Source organism: Erythrolamprus reginae, chromosome 1 (genome assembly GCF_031021105.1).
Source record: "Erythrolamprus reginae isolate rEryReg1 chromosome 1, rEryReg1.hap1, whole genome shotgun sequence".
NCBI classification, from domain to species: Eukaryota; Metazoa; Chordata; class Lepidosauria; order Squamata; family Dipsadidae; genus Erythrolamprus; species Erythrolamprus reginae.
The window spans coordinates 66,732,840-66,759,811 of NC_091950.1; the positions used below are offsets into that span (position 1 = coordinate 66,732,840).

Consider the following 26,972-nt stretch of genomic DNA (forward strand, 5'->3'; position numbering starts at 1 on the left):
CTTTCAAGAGGGCAATCCTGCTGGAATGTGATTGCCCTTATGTGTCCTGCTTGGAGCTTTTCACCAGCCTCTGATCACCCCTCAGTGGTGGTGGGAAGAGGTTGAAACGGATGTAGCTTGAGAGGAAACAGAAGAGAACGCAGGTGATCCCCAAGTGATAACCTCGTCTTTTCTTCCTTATTCCACAGGTCTGAGTTTCTAGGCTCGGCTACACGTTCGAGGCAGGCTGCCTGGAAGGGTTCCAGGTGGAGGTGCACCTCTTCCGGATTTTCACAGACTGCTGTTTATACCCCCGCCTCTCCAGCGAGGGAGCGAGAGTGCGGCTGCTGGTGGTGCTGAAGGGACAGCTCCCCGTGGCGCTCCTCAACGGAAGGCACTCCAGGGCGCTGAAGGGGAGGACAGCTCCCCTGTTAAGACAAAGCAGGGACCTGTGGGGGCTGCCGAGGGAGGACCCCCACCGAGCCCTGTGCAGTGGAGAGCTGGTGGCAGCAGAGATGCTTCTAACGGGAGCTCTCTGAGTCCTTCCGCTCTTCACATTGCTGCTGCCAAAAAAACCCAGCTGCTGCTGGCCTGGGGGGGCCACGACATCGAAGGAGGACGGTGCTGAATGGACAGCACCCATTGCTTGGCTTCAGACATCTAGGTAAGTCTGTGTAAATGGGCAGGCAGCGCTCGTGTTTGTGTGTGTGTGTGTTAGGGTGGGGGAATCCATCAAGGCTACTAGCAAGGGGATTCCAAGGTTATTGAATAACCCTGGCAGACAGGTAACCAGACGAATCTGAGTTCAGAAGTGGCGAAGGAAGTCACTTGGCATCAGCATCAAAGTGCTGGCCCAGAAAAGTTCTTGGCTGTTTGAAGCTACGTGAATTAAAGCCTTTTCTCGAGGAAATACAGTTCCTAAGTTTGCATTTCGCCAGAGACGGCGAACGGGTGGCATGGGTCTGTTTGTGTGTGTGTGTGTGCGCGTGTGAAAACCAGGACTGCTGCTAAGGAACAGAACGCTTTGTGCATCGGGCTTCTTTACTGCAGTCATTCTTTTTCTTTTTAAAGAACCCTGTCTTTTCAAGATTTGTCATGGGGTGTTTTGTGTATGTGTCATGCATCTATTTGTTTTGGACAGAGAGCGAAGCCTAGAGACACTGAAGGGAAGGCGGGGCGGGGAGGAGGTGAGAAGTAGTCAGAGGAAAGCATCCATGTTTGGGTGTCTGGAAGGGAAGGTTTGGTAGCTTCATTTTATAATGGGAACTGACTGCACAGTCACACCAGCCAGACAGAAAGGAAGAAAGACGAAAGCAAGGGCTTCTGGCTGTGTGGTGGAATTCCTTCCCCATGAACTGCTGGAGGCTGGGCAGCCCTTCAGTAGCTGTTTGCAGCATTTCCTAATTATGTGTATGTCCAGACAGCAGCTGAGATGATTTGTGGTTTTCAATGCCAAATTAGAGCATTGTTCGCAATCCCTATTGCAGCAGATTAGCATAGTCCTCAGCTCCCCACTATTATTCAATAACATCGCACGATCATTAGTAATAGTAAGAAGGACATCCTGCACAGAAGAGGGACTCTGGAAGGGCAGACTTTGAAATGAATCCCAGCCCCCTTCCTGTCTCTACTAAAAGTAAGCTCACTAGTCAATGGAATACACTTCCAGGCAATTGTAGAGGGAACTCAAGCCAGGAAGTCTAGGGACTGCCAGGAAAATAGGCAGGGACAGAGGAAGAGCCAGTCTTACCCATCAAACTCTGTAATCATCTCCAAGGCTCCAGTGGCACCTCGGAGGTACAGCAGAGAAATCGTCTTCCCTTGGAGGGAATCTCTCTGCACCCCAACTGAGCAGGAAGTGGGAGAGGACAAGGAGGAGAGGGGATTGCCTCCAAGCAAGAGGGGAAGGAGAATCCGAGCCTGTGGGAGGGGGGGCTGCCTTCCCAACAATGGACTGGCAAAGGAGGTGTGGAGCCTGACATGGCTGGGAAAGAGCAAGTGGAGGGATGAGGCTGCTGGTGGTAATGCATGTTCTCTTCTTGCTCTCCCCTGCAGGAATGTAATCCACAATGCTAGCGCTCAGGTTTCTCAATGTGGTCGCTCCAGCCTACTTCCTCTGTATCTCCATAGTGACCTTCGTCCTCCAGCTCTTCCTCTTCATTCCAAGCATGTTCAAAGACCCTTCCACCACCCCACTTTTCTCCTCCGCTCTGCTGCATGGGGCTCTCTTTCTGTACCTCTCAGCTAATGCTTTGGGCAACTACATCCTGGTCATACAGAACTCCCCCGAGGAAGACCTGGGGAAGGGCCCAGATTTGGCTAGAGGAGCCAAAGGGGTGGCCAAGTGGCCAGATGGAAACAGGTCCCCTGCTTCAGCCCTGCCTGGCACTCACTTCTGTAGACTGTGCGCCCGAACCACCCAGAGACATGACCACCACTGTTTCTTCACAGGGAACTGCATTGGGAATAGTAATATGCGGAACTTCATCATGTTCTGTCTGTACACCTCCTTGGCTTGCCTTCATTCCATGGTGGCTGGGGTGGCTTATATTTCTGCTGCACTCTCAACTTCCTTTGCCAGCCCCCTGGCTTTCCTAACTCTTCTGCCTCAGTCCATTAGCCAGTTCTTCTCAGGTGAGTATCATCTCTCCTTTTTCTCCTCTTGCAACAATTTATTGGTTAGGGTTTCGTTGTTGTTGGGTTGTGGTTTTTTTAACAATACATGGAAAATTGACATGGTTCTTTTATTTATTTTTTAAAAAATGTAGGATTTGTAAAAGGTGGGGGGACATCTCCAATATTCACATCGGGATGATAAGGGAGTAGGACAATGTTGGCTTCTTTTTCCTCCCACCAATTTCTCTCACAGTGATAACATTCAGAGTCATATAATTAGGCTGAATGGCAAGAGGTGCAGGATGGAGAAAAGAAGACGTAATTCAGATGTTAATTATGGTTCCAGTCAGCTATAGCAATGGTCAGCACTTTGGATGGCTAAAAAGGGAAGGACACATTCCCGACGAATAAGAATGTTAGTAGGTTCTCCTGGTGGTTGATTGCTGTTTGCTACCTTCAGTTTCAGCAGAGTAAACTCCTGATACCAGTTGGTTGGGAATATGTGTAGGAGGTGATATTGTACTCATGTACTGCTGTGAGTTTCCCATAGACACTGGTTGTCCTGTATGGCAACAGAATTTTTAATGGGATGAGGTTTGATCCCTCAGAGATCTTCTCATGCTTTTTATAATACTGCCTTGTAACAAAGTTTAGCCAACACTGAGATTTCCTAGATTTTATGAAACCCCTTGAAGAGAACACATGTATACTCAATTGTTTGTGTGAAAGGTGGTGGAAGATAGCCACCAAGCATTCAAACGTTGACAAGAGTATTAACAATATAATAGCTTTCAAGGAGAACTTGTTCCTCAGAGTGTGATTGGGAGAATCGTTGTACAAGTAGGCAACATGCAGCTGCCACTTTGTGGCAACACGTTTTATTTTATTATTATATATTTATTACAAAGGAATAAGAGGTGATTTTTTTTTTACTTCAGATACTAATATAAGTTGGAGAATACGTACTTGAGGAGTTGTGAAGACTCATTGTATTGTATTATCTCAAATAGCAAAACATCTAGCAACACCCTGTTCATACATACCCATTACACATGATCAGAATAAAATGTATTAAAAATTAAGAATAAAAAGCATAAACCTGCACTAGCCCTTTAAGACCCATCAACTAAGTTACTTGGTAAGACTTATTTCTGAGGAGGTACATATAGAATGGTATATACTACGGAGAGGGGTGGCATACAAATCCAATAAAAATAATAATAATAATAATAATAATAATAATAATAATAATAATCTCCCGATTCCTAAGAGGTCAGTAAGGGCCATGCATAAGTACACCAGAGTGCCTTCCGTCCCCTGTCCTAATGTTTCTCTTTTACTAGCATCATGTATATAAATACTATTATATCCTTGTATACCACCAATTCATACTTGACAAAACAAACAAATAAAATTAATAAAATAAAATAAATATTTGGTTCCTCTTCTTGATTGTTAGGATTAAATCTTTTTGAGAATGAGTCTTCTGAATAGTCATGCACAGGATTGATCTGCATAGCATGTATATATCAACTGTTTCAGCTATTTTAACATGAAAGAAATTTTAATTTTGAACTTGATGGCCAATACCAGATTTTGTTCCTCCAACCATTGCTCTTAATAGAAAATTCCAAGAATCAAAACACAGAAAATAATGAAAACTAAAGGGATACTTTGCATAATATATTATGGTTCAGTTCTGAAAATAACTGGGTATTTTTTTTTCTTTTGATGGATTTGTTGACCGTATAACCTTTCTATATTTTACTAAAGCTTACAGACGGATGGAAAAAGGAAAGGCTTACAAAGAATGGCAGGAAATAACATGATTATACATGATATCCATGGGCTGATTGATCTAGACCAGTGATGGCGAACCTATGGCAATGGTGCCACAGGTGGCACAAGAAGCCATATCTGCTGGCACACAAGCTGTTGCCCTAGATTACCTCCAATGTGCATATATGTGCTGGTCTGCTGATTTGTGGCTCACACAGATGCTCTGGGAGGGCATTTTTTGGCTTTCAGAGAGCCTCCAGAGGGATGGGGGAGGGCGTTTTTACCCTCCCTGGCTCCAGGGAAGCATTTGAGCCTGGGGAGGGCAAGGCACGAGCCTACTGGGCCCACCAGAAGTTGGGAAACAGACTTCCAGAGGGCCTCAAGGGGGCAGGGAAAGCTGTTTTCACCCTCCCAAGGCATTGAATTATGGGTGTGGAAACTCGCGCATGCACAATAGTGCATGCCCCTGCTTTTTCAGCACCCAAGGAAAAAAGGGTTCACCATCACTGATCTAGACTGTGTTCATGAGGATTCTTTATTGTTTTATTATGAGTAAATTGTACCAAAAATGGTCCAATTATACATTTGAATCATATGATCATAGGGCTATAAAGCACTCAGAGATTTTCTAATCTAACTCTGTGTTCAAGGTAGGAACCTTATACTATTCCATGTAACATTGATAAGCATGCTAACTCATGTCTTTTGGTAAACTCTGGAATGCATTATACAACATAATGAAATGCATTAGAACATAAAAACATAAGAAGAGCCATGCTGAATTGGGCCAAAGCCTCTCGAGTCCAGCATTCTGTGTCAGACAGTGGCCCACCAATTGTCCATGGGGATCTTGAGCCGAAAGAGGAGGCAAAACCTTCCCTTTCCCTTGACCCCCAACAAATGGTACCCAAGGGAATCCTGCCTGTCTGAACCAACATACTCAACCACGGCACTTGGACATCTGTTTCATTAACCACTGATACACTTGGCATCCATGAATCTGTCTAATCCTGCCTTGAAACTATCCAGGCTGACAGCTGTCACGACCTCTTCTGGAAGTGAATTCCTTAAACCAATGACCCTCTGGATGAATAAATATTTCCCTTTATTTGTCCTCACTTTCTTATGAGCTTTAGGGAGTGCCCCCTCATTCTAGTATTGTGTGATAGAGCAAAGAGTTTTTCTCTATCCACCTTTTCTATCCCATGCATGATTTTATACACTTTGATCAAGTCACCTTTTAAATGCAGTCTTTCAAGGTTGGAGAGACCAAGGCTTTACAACCTGGTTTCATAAGGGAGGTGTTCCATTTCCTTGTTCCTCAAAGAAGATCAGAAACGGTGTTTTTTAAAAAATAAAAAATAAGAAGATGGATCAGTTTCTTAAATTAACATTTTTGCCAAGTTTTCCTGATGTTTTCCCTCTACTCATTCTTACACAGTGGAAGAAAAAAAATAAACAGAACATTTACTATGATATGATCCATCACATTTTAAAGGCAAAATAATCATACATTTGCTTAAAAATCATGCAAGTTTATATAGTCTGGCAAATTAAGAACTTATGACTATTATATAAATACATCTTATCCTAATGGCCAGATGGATTGCGTGCATGCTCAGTCAATTGCCAAGGCACGTTGTTAATGGACAACTATTATTTATTTATTTGTTTATTGGATTTATATGCTGCCCCCTCTGGTCTTGTAACTGCAAGATCTCTGGTTCTCCCTTTAAGAGTTTATAAACTGGAACTGGTCTGGACATCTTTTAAAATATATTCTTTCAAATAGGAATACAGGTATCTTCTGCCAAAATGGGGCACATGGCTATTCTTAACTGTAATTTTCTGAGCCAGCAGTGTGCAGCAGCTGCCAAAAAAGCCAAAACAATTCTAGGCTGCATTAACAAAGGGATAAAATCAAAATCGTGTGAAGTATTAATACCACTTTATAAGGCCTTGGTAAGACCTCACTTGGAATACTGCATTCAGTTTTGGTCATCACAATGTAAAAAGGATGTTGAGACTCTAGAAAGAGTGCAGAGAAGAGCAACAAAGATAACTAGGGGATTGGAGGCTAAAACATATGAAGAACAGTTGCAGGAATTGGGTATGTCTAGTTTAATGAAAGAAGGATTAGGGGAGACATGATAGTAGTGTTCCGATATCTCAGGGGTTGCCGCAAAGAAGAGGAGGTCAACTATTCTCCAAAGCACCTGAAGGTAGAACAAGAAGCAATGGGTGGAAACTAAAAAAGGAGAGAAGCAACTTAGAACTAAGGAGAAATTTCTTGACAGTTAGAACAATTAATCCATGGAACAGCTTGCCTGCAGAAGTTGTGAATGTTCCAAAACTGTAAATTTTTATAAAGATGTTGGATTTGTCTGAAGTGGTGTATTTCCTGCCTAAGCAGGGGGTTGGATTAGAAGACTTCCAAGGTCCCTTCTAACTCTGTTGTTGTTGTTGTTGTTGCTGTTGCTGCTGCTGTTACTGTTACTGTTGTTGCTGTTGCTGTTGCTGCTGCTGTTATTGTTACTGTTACTGTTGTTGTTGTTGTTGTTGTTATTATTATTATTATTATTATTATTATTATTATTTTCATAAAAAACAGTAAACACAGCAAATGAGATTTATATGCTGGATTTCATATCACAATATCACAAATCAAAAACTTCCCAAGTGTCTAGGACTGTATGATGTATTTTAGTATGATGTGCACAGATCCAAGTACAGTGGCCTTTTGCAACTGACAGGTTGTGATTTTGTCAATGTTAATTGCTTTTAAATGCTGGCTGAGGTCTTTTGGCACAACACCCAGTGTACCGATTACCATTGGAACTACCTGTACTGGTTTATGCCAGAGACCTTGTAGTTTGATTTTAAGATCCTGATATCAGCTAAGTTTTTCTTGTTGGTTTTCATCAATTCGACTGTCACCTGGTATGGCAACATCAATGACCCACACTTTTTTCTTTTTCACAATCAACATCATCATCACGATCATGATCATCATTATTATTATTTCAACAATACAACACAGCAAACAAGATCACTATGCTGGATTTGATATTTCATCATCAGCCAGGCACCTAGGAGTGTGTGATGTAGCGGTGAATTATGTGTGCCGATTCCAGTAAAGCGATCTTTTGCAATTGACAGATGGAAATTTTGTCAATTCCAATGATTTTCAAATGTCCGCTGAAATCCTTTGGCACTGTGCTCAATGTGTCAAGCACCACTGGGACCACTTTCATTGCCTTTTGCCAGAGTCATTGCAGCTCAATTTTCAAATCTTTTAATTTTGCAAATTTCACTAGCTGCTTCTCAATTTTGCTGTCTCTTGGGATTGCAATATCGATGAGCCATACTTTCCTTTTCTCCACAATCACGATGTCTGGTGTATTATGTTTCAAAATTCAGTCAGTCTGAAGTTGGAAGTCCCACAGTAGTTTTGCTTTCTCATTTTTGTCCACTTTTTTGGGCTTATGATTCCACCAGTTCTTTGCCACTGGTAAATGGTAGTTCTGGCACAAGTTCCAGTGGATCATCTGTGCCACAGCATCGTGTCTGTGCTTGCAGTCAGTCTGTGAAATCTTTTTGCAGCAGCTGAGTATGTGATTAATTGTTTTATTATTATTATTATTATTATTATTATTATTATTATTATTATCATCATCATCATCATCATCATCATCATCATCATCACAGTGCTTGCGATTCTCCTTTCTTCATCAGACCTCTCTTGAGGGTAGATTGGTATAGCACTATCATTGTCTCTGCTTGCATTAGTCATATTATGAGCTTCGGCGTGCTTTTTGACACTTGCAAGATTATAGGATCTGCTTTAATTAAAATAATGATGTAGCTTCCCCGAGAATCTAATGACAGGAAGAGCTTTGACAAGGGAAGAGAACCAAATTATGCTGTCACTAGAAAGTTTCTCCTTTCTTTCACAGCACCTTCTCTCCGATATTTGAGACATGAATTATCCTGATGCAGAAATATATGTAATTGTGTCATCATTTATTACAGTATTTGTACGGCATTAGTTCCAATTGGGCTGTTGGCTGTTTATATTCTTACAAAAATCTGGAAAGCATGTAATTTTATCTTCCGTTGTAATAAAATACAAATTGGTTTAATTCTCCACTGTAAGTGACATCACAGACTGAATGTTGATGGAAGCAATTATCTTTTGAGTAGCTTTCAAAAGGCGTAGAAAGTGCCATTCACAATCCATGGAATGGCAGTTCCCACAGAGATTGAGCACATGCAGAAAAATATTTATATTTCTTTTTCCTGATATTTAATATCCTTAGAAGGAAAGCAAGCATTCACTAGATGTTTGACCCTGCATGATTCATGCAATCCTGAAGATATTAAAATACAAACCATATAATTCTTTATAAGAGAAAACAAATATTTCAATTTACCCTTGGAAGCCTATTGACAACTGTAACACCCAAAACATTGGTTTAATATCATTCTAGTGACTCTCAGTCACCAAAGAATAGGCTGCTGCATTCTAAACCAATTGCTTATTCTAGATAGTCTTCAAGGTACATTGCTGTAATCTAACAGAGAGTTGATAAGAACATGAGTAATTGCTACCCATGCCTCCTGCTTTAGGTTGGGCTACAATTGATACAGACCATCCTAATCATGACCTTCAGCAATAGCCTATTTAGCTGTAGCTAAGAGTTTAGGAAGTCACAGAAACCATGAACCTGCTCTTTCAGGGAGTGATAAGCCAATCAGGTTATAACAGAACCAAATGAGAATGATATGGATTCAGTGCAGATAGCATCTCTGGTCTGTTGTTGTTATAGTAGAATCATTATTATTGTTATTAACATAATAATATGTTAATAATGTATTTATCTGGCCACCCACCTTACTGAGATTCCACTCCACCATCCAATCTAGCATGTGACTTCATGTTGTTCATCTTCAGCCACAATTCCATATACACTGCTCAAAAAAAATAAAGGGAACACTTAAACAACACAATATAACTCCAACTAAATCAAACTTCTGTGAAATAAAACTGTCCACTTAGGAAGCAACACTGACAAACAATTTCATATGCTGTTGTGCATGTGTAATACAGAACACTTTCAACTTTGTACAGAACAAAGTATTCAATGAGAATATTTCATTCATTCAGATCTAGGATGTGTTTTTTGAGTGTTCCCTTTATTTTTTGAGCAGTATAAATTGTTGCCTTATCAGTACATACTAGATACTTTTCACGAGTTATAGCTCCAAGCTTGACTTGATCAGAAAAAAAGTCTTGAAAATGCTTGAATCTATGAAAAGGGCCCACATTTTTCAGGGTTTTCTCCCTATGTAGACAAATCCTAGGAACAGTAATACAGACCATTTTCATAGTAGGAATAGCAACGTCTTGAGAGGCTGCACTCTACTACCTAGATCCAACGAAAGGAATAATAGTCCTCCCTTATGTTTGCTCTGTCGGGCTCTCTGGTAGACTCCTCCCAAAAATTCACAGGTACAAATTTCAGACACACACACGTTTGAAAATTCAAAACAATGTTCTTTATAATGAAAAATCACTTAACCTAAGCCCTGTTTTGGTATAGCAAAGAGCACTCATCTCCAAACAAACTGGTAATTTGTACAAGTCCCTTATCAGTTCTGTGATACTTAGCTTGCAGCTGTGAGGTAATTCACAGTCCTTCTTCTTTCACAAAGTGAAACACACTTTGCTCTGGTTTAGTTTCAAAGCAGGGAAAAATCAGCACACAAAAGGTCAAAGTCAGTAAAGCAGTCACGAAACACAACGATTAGATAATCCTCCACAATGGCCAAACCTACAGGCTGCTCTTTATAGCAGCCTCACTAATTACCACAGCCCCACCCAACCACAGGTGGACTCATTTTCTTTGATAATAATCTCTCAGTTGTTGTTGCCTATGCATTGCTCTCCGCATGCGTGGCTGTTTCATTAACTCTTGTTCTGAATCCAAGGAGGAGCTAGATAATTGATCTCCTTCTGAGCTGTCTGCCACACTCTCCTCCTCCCTGTCACTCATGTCTTCTTGGTCAGAGGAGCCTTCATCAGCAGATTCCACCGGGAGCAAAACAGGCCTGCAGCATGTGGATGTCTCCCCCACATCTACAGTCCTTGGGGCAGGAGCTGGGCCAGAGCTAACCACAACAATGTTTATGCATTTATGGTATAATTAATAACTGAGCTGAAACAAGTGAAAATTAAAATTAGAAAAATGTCAGCAGCTTTTTCCAACTGAATGCCTACAGCCCTTATGTGCTAAAATACGATTTCCATGTTTGCAGATTGCAGTAGTAGGAGTTGAAGTCCAGCTCAACTGCAGGGCATAAAACTGAGGAGAGCTGAGTTAGAAATTGGTTAGCCAAGAATGGATTTCAAAGCTGGAATGGAATACAAAGACATCATCATGAGTTGGCATTTCCAACACTATTGTTAGCAACACTTGCTATGATCATCATGAAATTGCCCCGTATCCATCTGAAAGAAAATTACAGTGATACCTCATCTTACGAACTTAATTGGTTCCGGGACGAGGTTCTTAAGGTGAAAGGTTTGTAAGACGAAACAATGTTTCCCATAGGAATCAATGGAAAAACGATTAATGTGTGCAAGCCCAAAATTCACTCCTTTTGCCAGCCGAAGTGCCCGTTTTTGCGCTGCTGAGGGGATTCCCCTGAGGCTCCCCTCCATGGGAAACCCCACCTCCGGACTTCTGTGTTTTTGTGATGCTGCAGGGGAATCCCAGCATTGCAAAAACGAGCGCTTTGTTGGCAACGGAAGTCTGGAGGTGGGGTTTCCCAGCAAAGGGAGCATCAGTGAAATTGCAGCATCACAAAAACACAAAGTCCTTGAAACCCCACCACCAGACCTGTGTTTTTGCGATGCTGCGATTTCACTGAGGCTCCCCTCACTGGGAAACCCCACCTCCAGACAAAAACAGGTGCTTCGCTGGCAATGGAAGTCCGGAGGCGGGGCAGGTTCGTAAGGTGAAAATAGTTTGTAAGAAGAGGCAAAAAAATATTAAACCCCGGGTTTGTATCTCGAAAAGTTTGTATGATGAGGCGTTTGTAAGATGAGGTATCACTGTATATTCAGGTATTAAAGTGTAGGGAAGCTGTGCAGACCACACCATATCAAGATTTTATAAACTTTACTCAGAATGAGTCATCAGTTTAAAAATTAATCTGTTTATTTGCTTACTTCAACAAGATTAAATAGCTGCATGCATTTTTCAGTAAACGGAGTAGAGAAGATTTATACTGTACTTAGGGGAGGTAGCAAAGCAAATGACTTCCCTGCTGCTGAAGATTAAAAATCATGATCCCATATGAAGATTCCAGTTTTTGGGAAGAAAGTATGCCTACACATTGCCAACCAAACCTGAGCATGAAAGTGGATAGCTCAGGAATCCAATTGATGCTACTGTTTCCCAAAAATAAGAGCCTGCCTTATATTTTTCGAACCTCGAAATAAGCACTTGGTCTTATTTTGGGGAAGGTCTTATTATTTTGGGGCTCGTGGAGCAAGATAGGGGGCTCCTCTTGCCATCTCACCTGATTTCCAGCTCTGTCTCCCTAACCTTAACCAGAGGAAATGGTATTTTCAGGAGAGGCCTTATTTTGGGGGAAACACAGTATTTTTCTTAAAATCCCTTATGTGCTACTGCAAATCCATCTTCCAGGAGACTAATTATACATGACTATTCTTTGCTTTTTTCTTAACTGTTCATGATGCAATCTGACAAGACTGTTTTTTTTTTACAAAAATGTTACATTGATGTCATGTTTATAGAAGTATTTTGAAGGAGCCAGCTGCCACCGTTACAGCTGTCACAGTTAATGAAAGCTATTTCCTACCATGAAAAGTGGGATTCTCTTGGGCCTCATGAGTATACTGGAACTAAAGGGCTTGATGGAACTTGATGTGCGTCAGTAGACGGACAGAAGGATGTGCTTTTCCACACTAGTGGAAATTGGTGGAAATTCGTTCTTACCTAATTCCATCAATGACTGATAGAAATGCTTGGTCACTTAATGAGGTATTTTATCCCAGAATACTAAACACAGAGCACAAGTACACTAACAGGTCAAGAGCTTCATGCCAAGCATCAATTTTTGCTGCATGCCGGGTTTCCTCTGGATAGGTCTTTATTATTATTATTATTATTATTATTATTATTATTATTATTATTAATTAGATTTGTATGCCGCCCCTCTCCAGAGACTCAAAGAGGTTTGCTGGACTACAGTCCAATGCATTAAAAAAAAGGAAAACTGGAAATGCTTTAACTTTCTATCTTTCCTTCCTTCCTTCTTTCTTTCTTTCTTTTTAATTGGATTATGTATATGTCACCCCTCTCCGAGGACTCGGGGCGGCAACATATAAAAACAATGCAGCATCATAATCCAATTAATTTCAAACAGTTAATTTAAAACCCCAATAGTATTAAAATTCAGTCAATGCCATTCACGCAACAAACATACACTACATTCGTTTGGCCAGGTGGCTAGGTCTAATGGTGACATAAATGAGTCTTGAGACTCTTATGGAAGGCAAGGAGGGTGAGGGCAGTGCGGATCTCTGGGGAGAGCTGATTCCAGAGGGCCGGAGCCCCCACAGAGAAGGCTCTTCCCCTAGGTCCTGCCAAGCAACATTGTCTAGCAACTTTGTTCCACCTGAACGCCACACCTTAATCTGTTCCTTGGGCCAGTGTCACCGCAGGCCTTCAAACATGAAGAAAGCCGCGAAAAAGGGACATGGCTGTGCTGCTGCTGAAGTTCAGACACTCAAATCAGGTTTCTCAGCCAATCCAATAATCAGAGTTTCAAGGATTTTTTTTTATTCAAGGAAATATCACATGGCCATTTCCAATAGAACAGTATGATCCCCTTATATAGAGCACTGGTGAGACCACATTTGGAATACTGTGTTCAGTTCTGGAGACCTCACCTACAAAAAGATATTGACCAAATTGAACGGGTCTAAAGACGGGCTACAAGAATAGTGGAAGGTCTTAAGCATAAGATGTATCAGGAAAGACTTAATGAACTCAATCTGTATAGTCTGGAAGACAGAAGGAAAAGGGGGGACATGATCGAAACATTTAAATATGTTAAAGGGTTAAATAGGGTTCAGGAGGGAAGTGTTTTTAATAGGAAAGTGAACACAAGAACAAGGGGACACAATCTGAAGTTAGTTGGGGGAAAGATCAAAGGCAACATGAGAAAATATTATTTTACTGAAAGAGTAGTAGATCCTTGGAACAAACTTCCAGCAGACGTGGTTGGTAAATCCACAGTAACCGAATTTAAACATGCCTGGGATAAACATATATCCATTGTAAGATAAAATACAGGAAATAGTATAAGGGCAGACTAGATGGACCATGAGGTCTTTTTCTGCTGTCAGACTTCTATGTTTCTATGTTTCTAGTTGATGGGACCTGGAGAAGGAAGAAGACTCTGTGGAAGCTCACCAGCTGCTGTCACTCCTGCAGCAGGAGGCAGTCCCGCAATCAATCTGGTCCAATGTCATGTAAGGCTTTATAGGTCAGAACCAACACTTTGAATTTCATAATCAACTTTGATCTCATCCACCATAACTCTTCACTTTCTATTCCTGTAAGATCAATCTGATAAATAACAGAAATTGGTGATGTTGAAGAAATAGCTTTTATAGATAGATCATGGAAATTGAAATGTGCCTGGTTGCCACTTGTACCCAAAACGATACAAGTAAAAAGGTATTCCCAAAGGTGCTTTTTCAAGAGGCAATTGGACTTTCTGGTTTTTCTTTGAGGATGTTTTGCTTTTTATCCAGGGAGCTTCTTCAGTTCTGAAAAAAAAAGCTGAAGAAGCTTCTTGGATGAGAAGTGAAGAGTCTTCAAAGTATAAACCCAAAAGTCCAGTTGCCTCTTGAAAAATCACCTCTGGGATCACTATGACCTGGATGACTGAGAATCTCCATAGACAAGTAAAAAATTAGTCTACATATTCATTTCTAGAGTGTTTTCTGCCCATAGAGGAAAGTGAGACTGCTGATAGTTCAACCTTTATAGGTAGGAATTTAAATTAGCCTGATTCTGACCTTTCTTTCTGACATTCTCTTGACAATCTCTTCTTTGGCTGGATAATATTGTAATATTACAAAGGACCTTTTAGAAACCCCTGAAGGAATTGCATGTACTCTACTTGATCATTATAAGTTTCATGAGGAATTATAGGAAACTTTTAACATTGCATGAAGTTCTACACAGGAGAACAAAAATCCCTCTTATCTTTTGTTCATTTCTTATTGGGGCAGTTTGGAATAAATAAAGAACTTTTGGAAGTACATTCATTTTAATAACAGATATTCTACCTAATAGTGATATTTGTAGTTTGGACCATCTTGCTAAGTCATTCTGGATATCTTTTAATAATTTCTCATAATGATTTTCTTTTATCGAATTACAATTGTTACTTTATTTTACTTTTGTTATTCTAAATTTCTTCTTGCTTTTCTTTTTTTGTATTTTTCTTTTTCTTTTTCCCCCAAATGTGTTTATACCTGTTTTTGATTTCAGTTTTGTATTGTGCATTAATTTTTTTTAAAAATAATATATATATATATATATATATATATATATATATATATATATATATATATATATATATTTAAAAATCCATGTTATCTTAAGGGTGCTTAAAGCACATAAATATAAACTAAAATATGTTTAAAGGTAAAGAGACTTTTCTACTTATTTCAGCCTGGTAAATCTGCAAATCAAAGTCTTAACACACTTGCCTGCCAGGCTTCCCTATTTTTATATCACTATGGTGCCATTTAATAGAGAAAGTCATCAGGGACCCTATACTATGGTTATTTAATAATTTATTAGATTCATATCCAGTTGTTCCTTTAGGAATTCAAGGCAGCTATAATTAATTTTCTCTAAACTTCACCCTGGCTTACTTTTTTAAACATCACATTCTTATCTAACCCATATAAGGTATCACAAATAAGGAAAAACACCTGGAATCGCCTTTTTGATTTGCTTGCTGTATATTATTAAGATTTTCAGAAAATGTGTTTCTTGGAGGGATTGATATTAATGAGAAAGAAGGGGGGATGTTGAGCTTGGCTTTAAAAGGAGAGATACCAAAGGGAAGGAGAGAATGAGATCTTCATGGTGACAGCAGAGTAACGATCTGGAAAATGTTGTGATCAATTGTGGTCATACTTTGTTTGATTGGCCAAAATGTGGTACTCTCTGGACCCAGGAAAACAGTCAATAGAAGGCAGAGCGGAGTATTTATTTGACTTAGTAGGCAAAATGGGATCCTTGAGGTTGCCTTTCCCACTGCTGTTTGGGCCAAAATTGCTGTCTGTCCTGCCATGATATTCTTCAAGGACCACAGGTAGCATGGAATGCCACTTAGCCATGGTTGATGGATGAGCATATGTTGGTTTTTTATAATCAGGAAGATTAAAAGAAAGGAAAATAATAAAGAAGTGATGGTTTGATGGCTCAGTGGTTAAAGATAATAATAATAATTTATTAGATTTGTATGCCGCCCCTCTCCGAAGATGCTGAGTTTGTCAGCTAGAAAGTTGATAGTTTTTATTTATATATTTATTTATTTATTTATTTTATTAATTAGATTTGTATGCCACCCCTCTCTGTAGACTCGGGGCGGCTAACAACAGCAAAAAGACAATATGAACAAATCTAATACTAAAAGTAATGTAAAAAAATCCCCAATTTAAGAAACCAATCATACCTACAGACATACCATGCATAAATTTTATAAGCCATGGGGGAAGGGAATATCTCAATTCCCCCATGCCTGACGACAGAGGTGGGTTTTAAGGAGCTTACAAAAGGCAAGGAGGGTGGGGGCAACTCTGATCTCTGGGGGGAGTTGGTTCCAGAGGGTCAGAGCCGCCAGAGAGAAGACTCTTCCCCTGGGTCCCGCCAAATGACATTGTTTAGTCAATGGGACCCGGAGAAGGCCAACTCTGTGGGACCTAAGTCCGAAGTGCTGTGCAATGGGCTAAGCTCCTGTTACTAACTCCATCTCCTGCCCACCTATCAGTTTGAAATCATGCAAATACGAATTAATAGGTATCACTTTGGTGGGAAGGTAACTGTGTTCTGTGGACCTTGGCATATAGTCATGCTGACCACATGACCACAGAACTGTCTTCAGACAATGCTGGCTCCCTCAATTTAGAAATGGAGATGAGCATCGGCTCCTAGAGCAGTGTTTCCCAACCTTGGCCACTTGAAGGTATCTGGACTTCAACTCCCAGAATTCCCCAGCCAGCATTTGCTGGCTGGGGAATTCTGGGAGTTGAAGTCCAAATATCTTCAAGTGGCCAAGGTTGGGAAACACTGCCCTGGAGTCAGACAAGACTATGCGGAGTAAACTTTTATCTTTACTTTTAAGTGACAATTTATTATCGTTAGTCAGTAGGAGCTTTGGAAATAACTCATTTCATTCCATTGATCCCTTTATATCCAGTGTCCTTAAATGAGATTTTTATTAGATTCATACAACCAAGGACAAAAATATCAAATTAAAATCCTACTTAACCAAAGATACACAGTCTTTGTAAATGGCGTGCTTGCCAGAATGAAAGAATGTGGGGCTTTTAATATTCATAAGTTAGGAAGAATACTTCATCAAGCTTCATTCCAGTGAACATCTATTCAAGACAGGGTGTACCTTGTATTTTTAAAAGCCCACGTTTCAAATCACTGTTGTTAATTTTATTGGCTGAACAAATTTCTTTATTAAATGAACAAGTGATAGGAGGATAGAGGTTCAGGCTTGAAGTAGGACAGAAGAGGCACAGGCTCAAATGCCCATTAACCATTTGAATTACATTGGATGACTATATTTCAATTACTATACCATTGCACAAACTGTCTCGTGGAGTATTGTGGAAATAAAACGGAAAAAAATTATAGAAATTAGGTGGCACGGATAATTAAATCTGGTGGTGTGCATCTTATTTGGGGGCCTCGACACTAGGACAGAACAATAATATTAAATAGAGAGCAAACAAAATGCATTAATATAATGAAAGAGGTGAGACAGGGATGTCCTCTTCCCCATTATTGTATATACTCTCAATGGAAGTATTACTATTACAAATTAGAAATAATCAGGACATAAGAGGCGTTAAAGTTAAAAAAGGAGGAATACCAAATGCAAATATTTGCTGATGATGTAATGTTCATTGTAGAAGGCCCACTAGAAGATGGACAAGTATTACAAAAGGAAATAGGACAATTCGATAGTATAGCAGGATTGAAAATAAATAAAGAAAAAACAAAAATGTTGACCAAAAATCTCACCAAAAAAAATTTGGCCGAATTGAGGGAACAAATGGGAGATTTTAACAGCAAATATATATATATATACAGTATATACATCTGGGAATATGGCTGACAGCAACATGTACCACCATAAAGGAAGAAAACTATAATAAACTGCTTCAGCAAGTACAAAAAGTTTTGGAAAATTGGACCAAATTATAAATATCATTAATTGGTAGAATTTCAACGATCAGAATGAATATACTTCCCAAACTATTATACTTATTTCAAACAATACCAGTAAAATAAGAGAAAAATCTTAATCAATTAAATAAAATGGTACAGCCAAAAGGGCAGGTATAAAAGTACCAGGCAGTCAAAAGGGCAGGTATAGAAGGACAGATAGGTGAGTGGGAGGAGTTAAAGTGTACTCTGTGGCTAAGGCAGGCCAGTTGCCAAGTGTCCAATTTTTGATCATATCACCATAGGCATTTTGCAGCTACTGTAACTTGGAGGATTGGCCACAGCTTTCATTTGTTCAGTGTTACCATGACTTCATCACTGAAATGGTTGTTGAGTGAATGGCCATTAAGCAAGCATGACCTGTATGCTAATTTTTTTTACATACGAGAAGTAGTACACCATTTTTTCCTCCTCAGCCTACATTAATGGTACCAATGCGAAAATTTAGATATTATTTCAATTGTCAGGAGTGCATGTGTAAATTTTGCATTTCTTCAGACAGATAGCGTAGTTGCAGCAGTGTTTCAAAATGGCGTCTGTAAGTGATGTACAGTACATTACAAGCAGCGTGTCGTCATTGAATTTCTCACCGCGGAGAAAGAAACTGTTGGGAACATTCACAAATGTTTGTATTCAGTTTGTGGAGAACCTGCAGTTGACAGAAGAATGGTTAGTCGCTGGGCACAGAGAGTGAAGCAATTAGAAGATGGTTCGGCAGAAATGGCTTCGTGACCAGAACAAGGAGTGGTACTGACAGGGCATACACGCCCTTGTGTCTCGCTGGAGGAAGGCCATAGAATGAGATGGAGATTACGTGGAAAAATAGGGAGTGTAGAAGAAACATTATTCTTTCTTGTGTGTAAGTTTCATTGTGTTCAATAAATAATTGTTGAAGAAAAAAAATGTGGTGCATTACTTTCTGGGCGACCCTTGTATTATTCTAGTCAAATAGCTGTTCTGGTTGCACAGATTTTAACCCAGTCTTTGTTTTAAACTGATATGGAAACTTCCACGTACAAAGAGATTTCCTCTTGCACAGTGCTCGCCCTATTTACTGTAATAGAAGTATCAGATCTGTTGCCTACATGCCTTTCAGAAAGATGCATACGTTCCTTGATCAAAGCAAATATATTCAGGACTTGATGTGGTCTGGAAAAAAAGACATTTTGATTATGTCTGGTCTGTTTGTACCCCAACCACAATGTATTTCCCTACCAGCAGTGTTAGTTCAGATCAGCAAAAATCAAACAAACAAACAAAAAAGACAATTTGAGTGAAAGGATTAGAGCATTTTCAGAGTGTACCTGAGTCAACTTTTGATATTCATTGCTGCTGAGAAAACTCTATTGTGACCTAATGTTCTATCTGCATGGATAAAGCCTCCAGGCTGCCAAGTAGCTTAGCAAAATAACTTGTGAAATGCAAAATGTGTGTTCTCAGCAACCTAATCTGAGATAGCACCCTCTAACAAAGCTCTGGGTTATATGCCAGAAAATGTATTGTTTTCCCCTTCTGGGATCCTTTGTTTTCAGAGCGCTGAGAATATTATGAGGTTTGCATGAACGAATGGATATGAAATTATGTTTCTAACTCTATGAAGATCTGTGCAAGCTGTGTAAACTATAAGAAGTTCGAGGAAAAAATGTTTTTGCGCAGAGATTTCGGCTTTGGCTTTTTCTTTTCTCAGCCTGCTCTATTTAAGGTGGGAGATAAAAAGTTGCCCAGTTTTGCTTTGGCCAAAAATATCAAAAATCTGAATATCAGATTGCCTCCTGTTCAGAGTTTCATTGGGTTTAACAGATTCTGAGCTGTGCTCAGAAACCTTATAAAGCTATAGACAGATTAGGTAATGTTTAATGACTTTCTCACATAGCAGAAACATGATTTTGTGAAAAGATTTTGGGGATATAGGTCAGAAAAACTCATTGCAAGGGGGGAGGATTTAAATGACTTTAAAATATAAAATACAACAAAGTACAATTTAGATAAAACAAATGACGATTCACAAAACAGCACTCCAAACGCTGCTAAATTAATGAAGAGTTATAGTCATAGTTCCCTCTAAGCTGAGCAGTGAGCAATCGCTCACTTAAAAATCATCATCAACTCAGAGTTTTCCAAACCTGCCCAGAAGCCGAGAGGGAAAGAGTGAGAGGGAAGGAGAGAGAGAGGAAGAGAGAGAAACAGATAGAAAAAAGAGAGGAAGGAAAAGAGAAAGAAAAAGAATGGGAGTAAGGAAGAGAGAAAGTAAATCAAAATCTAGTTTGAAACTAGCTCAACTATTTAAGTGGCATTTTGATATTGATAGAGTTGCCCTATTATGAGCTCACTGTTATAGACACACAGTACAGTATTTTATTTTGAAATTCTCTGAGGCAAAACAGGGTGGGTTTTTTATTTGTTTGTTTGTTTGTTTATTTATTCATTATTTCTGTGCCGCTCAGACACTATACTTTTCTGCCCACCCTCCCCAAAAATTAGAGGGAACACTGGATAGTGGTACAAGAAACTTTGATCACTGTTCAAATCTGGATGGAATGAATTCAACTTCTTAATTAAAACTTTCACTTTGAAGTTTCCCTTTTAAACCTCTGTGCAGGAGAATAGTCCATAGGGGACATCTCCAGAAGCCTTGAAAGCTGAAAGAAGAGCTAATTCATTGCGAAAGGGGGGAAAAAGAGCATACATATAGTAAATAAGGTGCAGCAAGAAGAAGTTATGGGGCATCAGCATGGAATCAGAATTGGAATGGCTGTAATAGTTGTAGTAGTGATTAGAAATGCAGCTATTGCAAGACCTTAGAAAGGATGCCGAAGCACAGGCTTTCACGATGAAAGCAAGCAGAAAACATCTATTTCTATTGTATCTTTATTGCTGCTTACATAGAATTCAGTATCAATGTGCAAAATGTCTCCAGACCCAACTGCTTCTGCTCGCCAGTCCAGCTCATGTGTCTCTATAGCAGAGTTAATATCTCAGCCTCAAACTGTCAAAGCTTAGCATATCTAGCAACTTAGCTGAGTCCCAAAATGAGGAATTAAATGCAGCAACATCGAAAATCTCCTGATTGCTTTGTAGGGGATAACGCTTCTTGTAACAAGTCATAATCCACAAGTTTCTATTTAATTCTTTCTTTCTAGAGATTACAGGGTGTGCGTAGAAAAATCTGTAAATTTGGTATTCTCCCCTTTATTTACCCAATCAAAAGATCCTTTAGGAGAAGGAGGAAAGAAAGAAATGCAAAAAAGAAAGAAACCTATCGCTTTAAAATGTCAGGATATTAAGAGCGAAGAATGTTGTGAATTTTATTATACGTGCAAATGTAGAAATCATTACTACGAGACAAACTAAGTAAGTATCAATATTAAACTGTGATGGAAGAATTTCTTTGCTGAATCTGCTGTCCAGCTGCTAAGCCCCCCCAAAAACAATTTTAAATTCTCTTTCTTGTGATTCTCTTTTTTTATTAATGCCCATTTAGACAGGCAGTTGTTTTAAAAGAAGACAAAGTTAAATACAGGACTGTTCACAGTAAAATATGATACTGTAAATAGGTAACCTAGGGTAGCCAAGTTTGAAGGGGAAAAAAATCTAACTATAAAGTCTTAGGTGTTCTCGAAACATGGATGTACCTGACTAGGTAATATTATCAGTGCTGGTGAGTGTGAAGATGGTTTTCTCTTTGGTATTTTCTTGATTAGAATATTGGTTTCTGCTTGATTGTTTGCTAGGTGCTAATCCCTGCTTATCTGGATTTAACCACATGTACACAGCATTCAAAAGAGAATAAAAAAGCTAAGTAGGAAATAAAGAGATCAAAACACATCCTATCCAACAGGCAACACTCAGATGAGTAGGGATTATGTACACACCATTCAAAAGAGGCAATTTTTAAAAGGAAACAAAAAGACCAGGCAACACCAAGATTAGCAGGGATTAACACCAGGCAAACAATCAAGCAGAAAACAATATCATAATCAAGGAAGAAGTAACAAGGAGAAAAACTATACTCCCACCAATATTGGCAGGGCAAGCTATTACTGTATATATAAACAGAGCACTTGCACTGATCATATTGTAGTATTAGTCCGGTATGTAAGCAAATAACCAATCTCAGAAACTACCAAGGGTTTTAGAGGAATATACTGTACATTATTTTCTATTAGATTTCTACATCTTAATTGTACAGAAAAAGAAATTCAGCAGGCGGAACTATGAAAGATTCAACAGTCCTCTCCTATTTTTTTTACATGAGTTGTGATTGAAAATAAATTATATTTACCTGAATCAACTGGTTATGTTGAAAATTACTCTAATTAAGTTGTAATTAAGAGAGTTCTGGAAAATAAAATGTTTATAGTAAAATCTTATGCAAATATGTCTTTAAGTTAGTTCCATTGAGGTTTAAGATATGTATTTATGAATTATGTTTTGTAGAGCTTTTCCCTCGCAGGGTGCTTATATAATTACAACCTTGTTTTTCTTCTATTCAATTGGACCCAGTTGTCAGAGTGGTTATCAAAAGTGGTTTGCCATTGGCTTCTTCAAAGGGCTAACCTAAAGTCATCCAGGTTGTTTTGGGCCTAAGGTAGGACTAGAACTCACCATCTCCCAGTGTTGAGTCTGATGTAACTCACTCTCAAAAATTTAGCTTTAATTTTACATTTTTCTCCCCACCTAGATGATGAATAGAATACATTTTAAACTGTGCTCACTGTGATGCAGGGGTGGGCAGCAGGCAGGACGGGGTGGAACACGGTTCCACCAGTGGAAATTTATTTATTTATTTATTTACTGGATTTGTATGCCACCCCTCTCCGAGGACTCGGGGCGGCTCACAACATAAATGAAGCTGTGTGCCCAGCTCCAGCTGACCATCCCACCCTCCCACCCTCCTCCTCGGAAAGTGGCAGGGAGGCCAGCACCGGCAGGAGCTGCAGGGGGCCCATTTCCTCCCCCATCTTTTCTCAACATCTGATCGGCACCCATTCTCCTAGCTACCCATCCTGAGGCAGGGAGTGACCCAGGAAGGAGAGCACAGGAAACGTGAAGCAAATTGTCACCCCAGCGAGCAACACTGGTGAGGTTGGAAGTCGAGGATTTAACAGTTCACTTGAATAATGATGATCGTTCAAGCCACTCCCACCTGGTCACATGGCCGGCAAACCACTCCTACCCAGTCACATGCCCATCAAGCCACACACACAAAATAAGCCACACCCACAGTGTGGCAGTATAATTTTTGGCTGCCCATTACTGCTGTAACTAGCGATCAGTAGCTAGTTATAACTAGCTATCAGGAAGCTCAAACTGCCCAAGGAGCTGCTGATTCAGTTCTACAGAGGAATCATTGAGTCTGTCATCTGCACCTCTATAACTGTCTGGTTTGGTACTGCAACCCAACAGGACCGACACAGACTTCAGAGGATAATCAGAATTGCAGAAAAAACAATTGCTGCCAATCTGCCTTCCATTGAGGACCTGTATACTGCACGAGTCAAAAAGAGGGCGGGTAAAATATTTACTGACCCCTCACATCCTGGACACGAATTGTTTCAACTCCTACCCTCAAAACGTCGCTACAGAGCACTGCACACCAAGACAACTAGACACAAGAACAGTTTTTCCCCGAACGCCATCACTCTACTAAACAAATAATTCCCTCAACACTGTCAGACTTTCTACTAAATCTGCACTTCTATTCTACTAGTTTTTCTCATAATTCCTATCACCCATTTCCTCCCATGTTGACTGTATGACTGTAACTTGTTGCGTATACCCTAAGATTTTTTATTAATATTGCTTCTTCATTGCTTATTTGACCCCTATGACAATCATTAAGTGTTGTACCACATGATTCTTGACAAATGTATATTTTATTTTATGTACGTTGAGAGCATATGCACCAAGACAAATTCCTTGTGTGTCCAATCACACTTGGCCAATAAAAATTCTATTCTATTCTATTCTATAAAGCTATGCAGTGCAAACCAGCAGTGACTGAGTGCCTCTGAACATCCCTGCATAGTCTGCCTTGCTCTGATTGTCCAGCAGGTTCCTTGTTTCTATTGGACCCAGAAGGAGAGGGCAAAATAAGTACTGTACAGTACTGATCTTTCCTCTCAGCACTTAACATTGAATGCTTTTCCATTCTTCCATTTACGTATTGGTTTAGGACTGTGGACTCCTAGAAAGATTGAGGGTGGTGGTGGTTTCAAACTATTTTCCAAAGCACCAGAAGGCAAGACAAGAAACAATGGTTGGGAACTAACCAGAGAGAAAAGCAACATAGAGCTAAGAATAGCTTGCATTTAGAAGTTGTAGGTGGTCTATTACTGGAGACTTTTAAGAAGAGACCGGATAACCATTTGTCTCAAATAGTATAGCATTTCCTGCCCAAGCAGTGGGGCAGACCAGAAGATCTCTAAGGTCTCTTCCAACTATTATTCTATCTTCAATGTTCTAAGTCAATTCCATTCCATTTTTTGTCTGATTCTCATTCATATGCTGTTATTTGGTCTCTGACCACTAATAAACAAACACAAGGCTAAAGTGTTGCATTAAAATTGCCATCCACCTTCACTCAGAATGACTAATAGCAATGCTGACTGGAAGTTGTGATTCAACACATTTTGTGAGGAATAGACAGGGGTGGGCTACTGCCCGGACACGGGGGAACATAGTGGGATAGCAAAAATGGAGCTCCACCTCAGAGCACCCAATTTGCACTAAAAGATGTTGAAAGAAAATGCAGGGCATCCTGCATAAGCCACGCCCATAGTGTGGTAGTAAAACTTTTGGTAACCCTTCACTGGGAATAGATAAGGGAATATACAATACATACCCATATAAAGGGTGTCCCAAAAAAATGTATACACATTTTAAATAATTGTAAACTTGGTATTTATTATAATTTTATTATTTCAAAAATGGAAAAAATATTTACAAATATCATTTTATTGCTTTTTTCACTGCATTTTAACTAATTTTAAATAATTGTAAACAGCCAATAATTAAACTGTGTGTGTTTATTTTGCAGATTCAATCCCTGAACATAATAATGACAGCCAGAACTAACCTTTGAAAACAAATAAAAACAATAAAACAATAAAAAAAACAATAAAATGATACTTGTAAATATTTTTACATTTTTGAAATAATAAAATTATAATAAACATCAACAGTTTATGATTATTTAAAGTGTGCATACATTCATGTGCTTTTATTTGGTCTCTGACCACTAATAAACAGACCCAAGGATAAGGTGTTGGATTAAAATTGCCATCCACCTTCACTCAGAATGACTAATAGCAATGCTGACGGGAAGTTGTGATCCCACACATTTTGTGAGGAATAGATAAGAGAATATTGATACACAATACATACCCATATAGTTAGACACTATCGACTTGACAATTCCTGGCTGAATGTCTGCAGTGCAAAAAAAATAATAATTTGTAAAATAACTGATTTTTTTTTCTTTCTTTCTTTCTTTCTTTCTTTCTTTCTTTTTTTCTCATTGGCCTTTGCAGGAGCTCTTCTAAGCTCAGAAATGTTTGTCATCCTCATGCTGTACCTCTGGTTGGGGATTGGACTTGCCTGTGCCGGCTTCTGCTGCCACCAAATGCTTCTAATCCTGCGAGGGCAAACGCGGTACCAGCTGCGGAAGGGGACGGCAGCCAAAGGCCAGTCGTGGAAGAAGAATCTGGAGGAGGTCTTTGGGAAGAGATGGCTGCTTGGACTGCTGATTCCCGTGCTCAGTGTGGGAAGGGACTATCAGCAGCAGAAGGAGAAGTGACAGCTCCCTTATAACACTTGGCAACGTGCGAAGGTGTACGCACACACGTGCCTGTGTGCACATATTTGCTGTAGTGGAATGCAGCTCTTGGGATATATTTTCCTTTCCCCACCTTGCAGCCTTGCAATGTATCAGAAAAAAAAGGCAACTATTGAGGCCATGGGGCAAATTCTGTGATTTGAAAGAAGCAGGACCGACCACCTCTAGTACAATGGACGCAATGGCAGTCATCTCGGGGTTGCTAAAGACTTTGAGCAAACCCTCCCTTGAGAAGCCAGTTCTCTCCTCCACCTCGCCCGGATGGCTGGGTTTCCTCCCACCATGACTGTTGGGCTTAATTGGGGGAGGAGGAGGAAGAGGAGGAGCAACCTTCTTCTTCAGCTTCTTTACAGTAGCCTGTACTGTCATGTGAACAGGCTGTAAGCACAAACATAGGTTCCCGGGAGATTTGCCCGGGAAGTTAGCTGAAGGTTTTGGTGGCTTAAAATGACCCTAATTAAGAAAGAAGCTCCTTCCCCTGCCCCAAACGCTGGGCAATCGGGCTGGTTAAACTGTTAAAAGCAGAAGGAAATGCACACTCACAAAAACACACACACACTTAATGAAAGACTTAATGAACTCAATCTGTATAGTCTGGAGGACAGAAGGGAAAGGGGGGACATGATCGAAACATTTATTTATTTATTTATTTATTTGTTTATTTGTTTATTTATTTATTTATTGTTATTTTATTCATTTGTCCAATACACAAATACATAGGAAGAAAAATAGACATGTAGTAATATATATAAGGGTAAAAGTGAACTTAGAGGAGAGGATATCTGCAAGGAACAGAATATATATGATAGGTGAAAGAAAGGAAAGACAATTGGACAGGGGACGAAAGGCACACCAGTGCACTTATGTACGCCCCCTTAAATATGTTAAAGAGTTAAATAAGGTTCCCTTATTTAAGGGAGGGAAGTGTTTTTAATAGGAAAGTGAACACAAGAACAAGGAGGCACAATCTGAGGTTAGTTGGGGGAAAGATCAGAAGCAACGTGAGAAAATATTATTTTACTGAAAGAGTAGTAGATGCTTGGAACAAACTTCCAGCAGACATGTTCCATATTAACTGAATTTAAAGAAGGCTGGGATAAACATGTATCCATCCTAAGATAAAATACAGGAAATAGTATAAGGGCAGATAGACAATGAGGTCTTTTTCTGCCATCAAT

The 26,972-nt window shown here is 39.7% G+C and overlaps 1 protein-coding gene across 1 annotated transcript; it reads left to right on the plus strand.

Moving 5' to 3' along the window:
* The first annotated feature begins 2,048 nt into the window (after positions 1-2,048).
* On the plus strand, positions 2,049-25,755 carry ZDHHC22 (zinc finger DHHC-type palmitoyltransferase 22). Its single transcript, XM_070733874.1, has 2 exons — positions 2,049-2,613; positions 25,490-25,755. Exons 1-2 carry the CDS (start codon positions 2,049-2,051, stop codon positions 25,753-25,755), a joined length of 831 nt encoding a protein of 276 aa, XP_070589975.1.
* Positions 25,756-26,972: the final 1,217 nt, after the last annotated feature.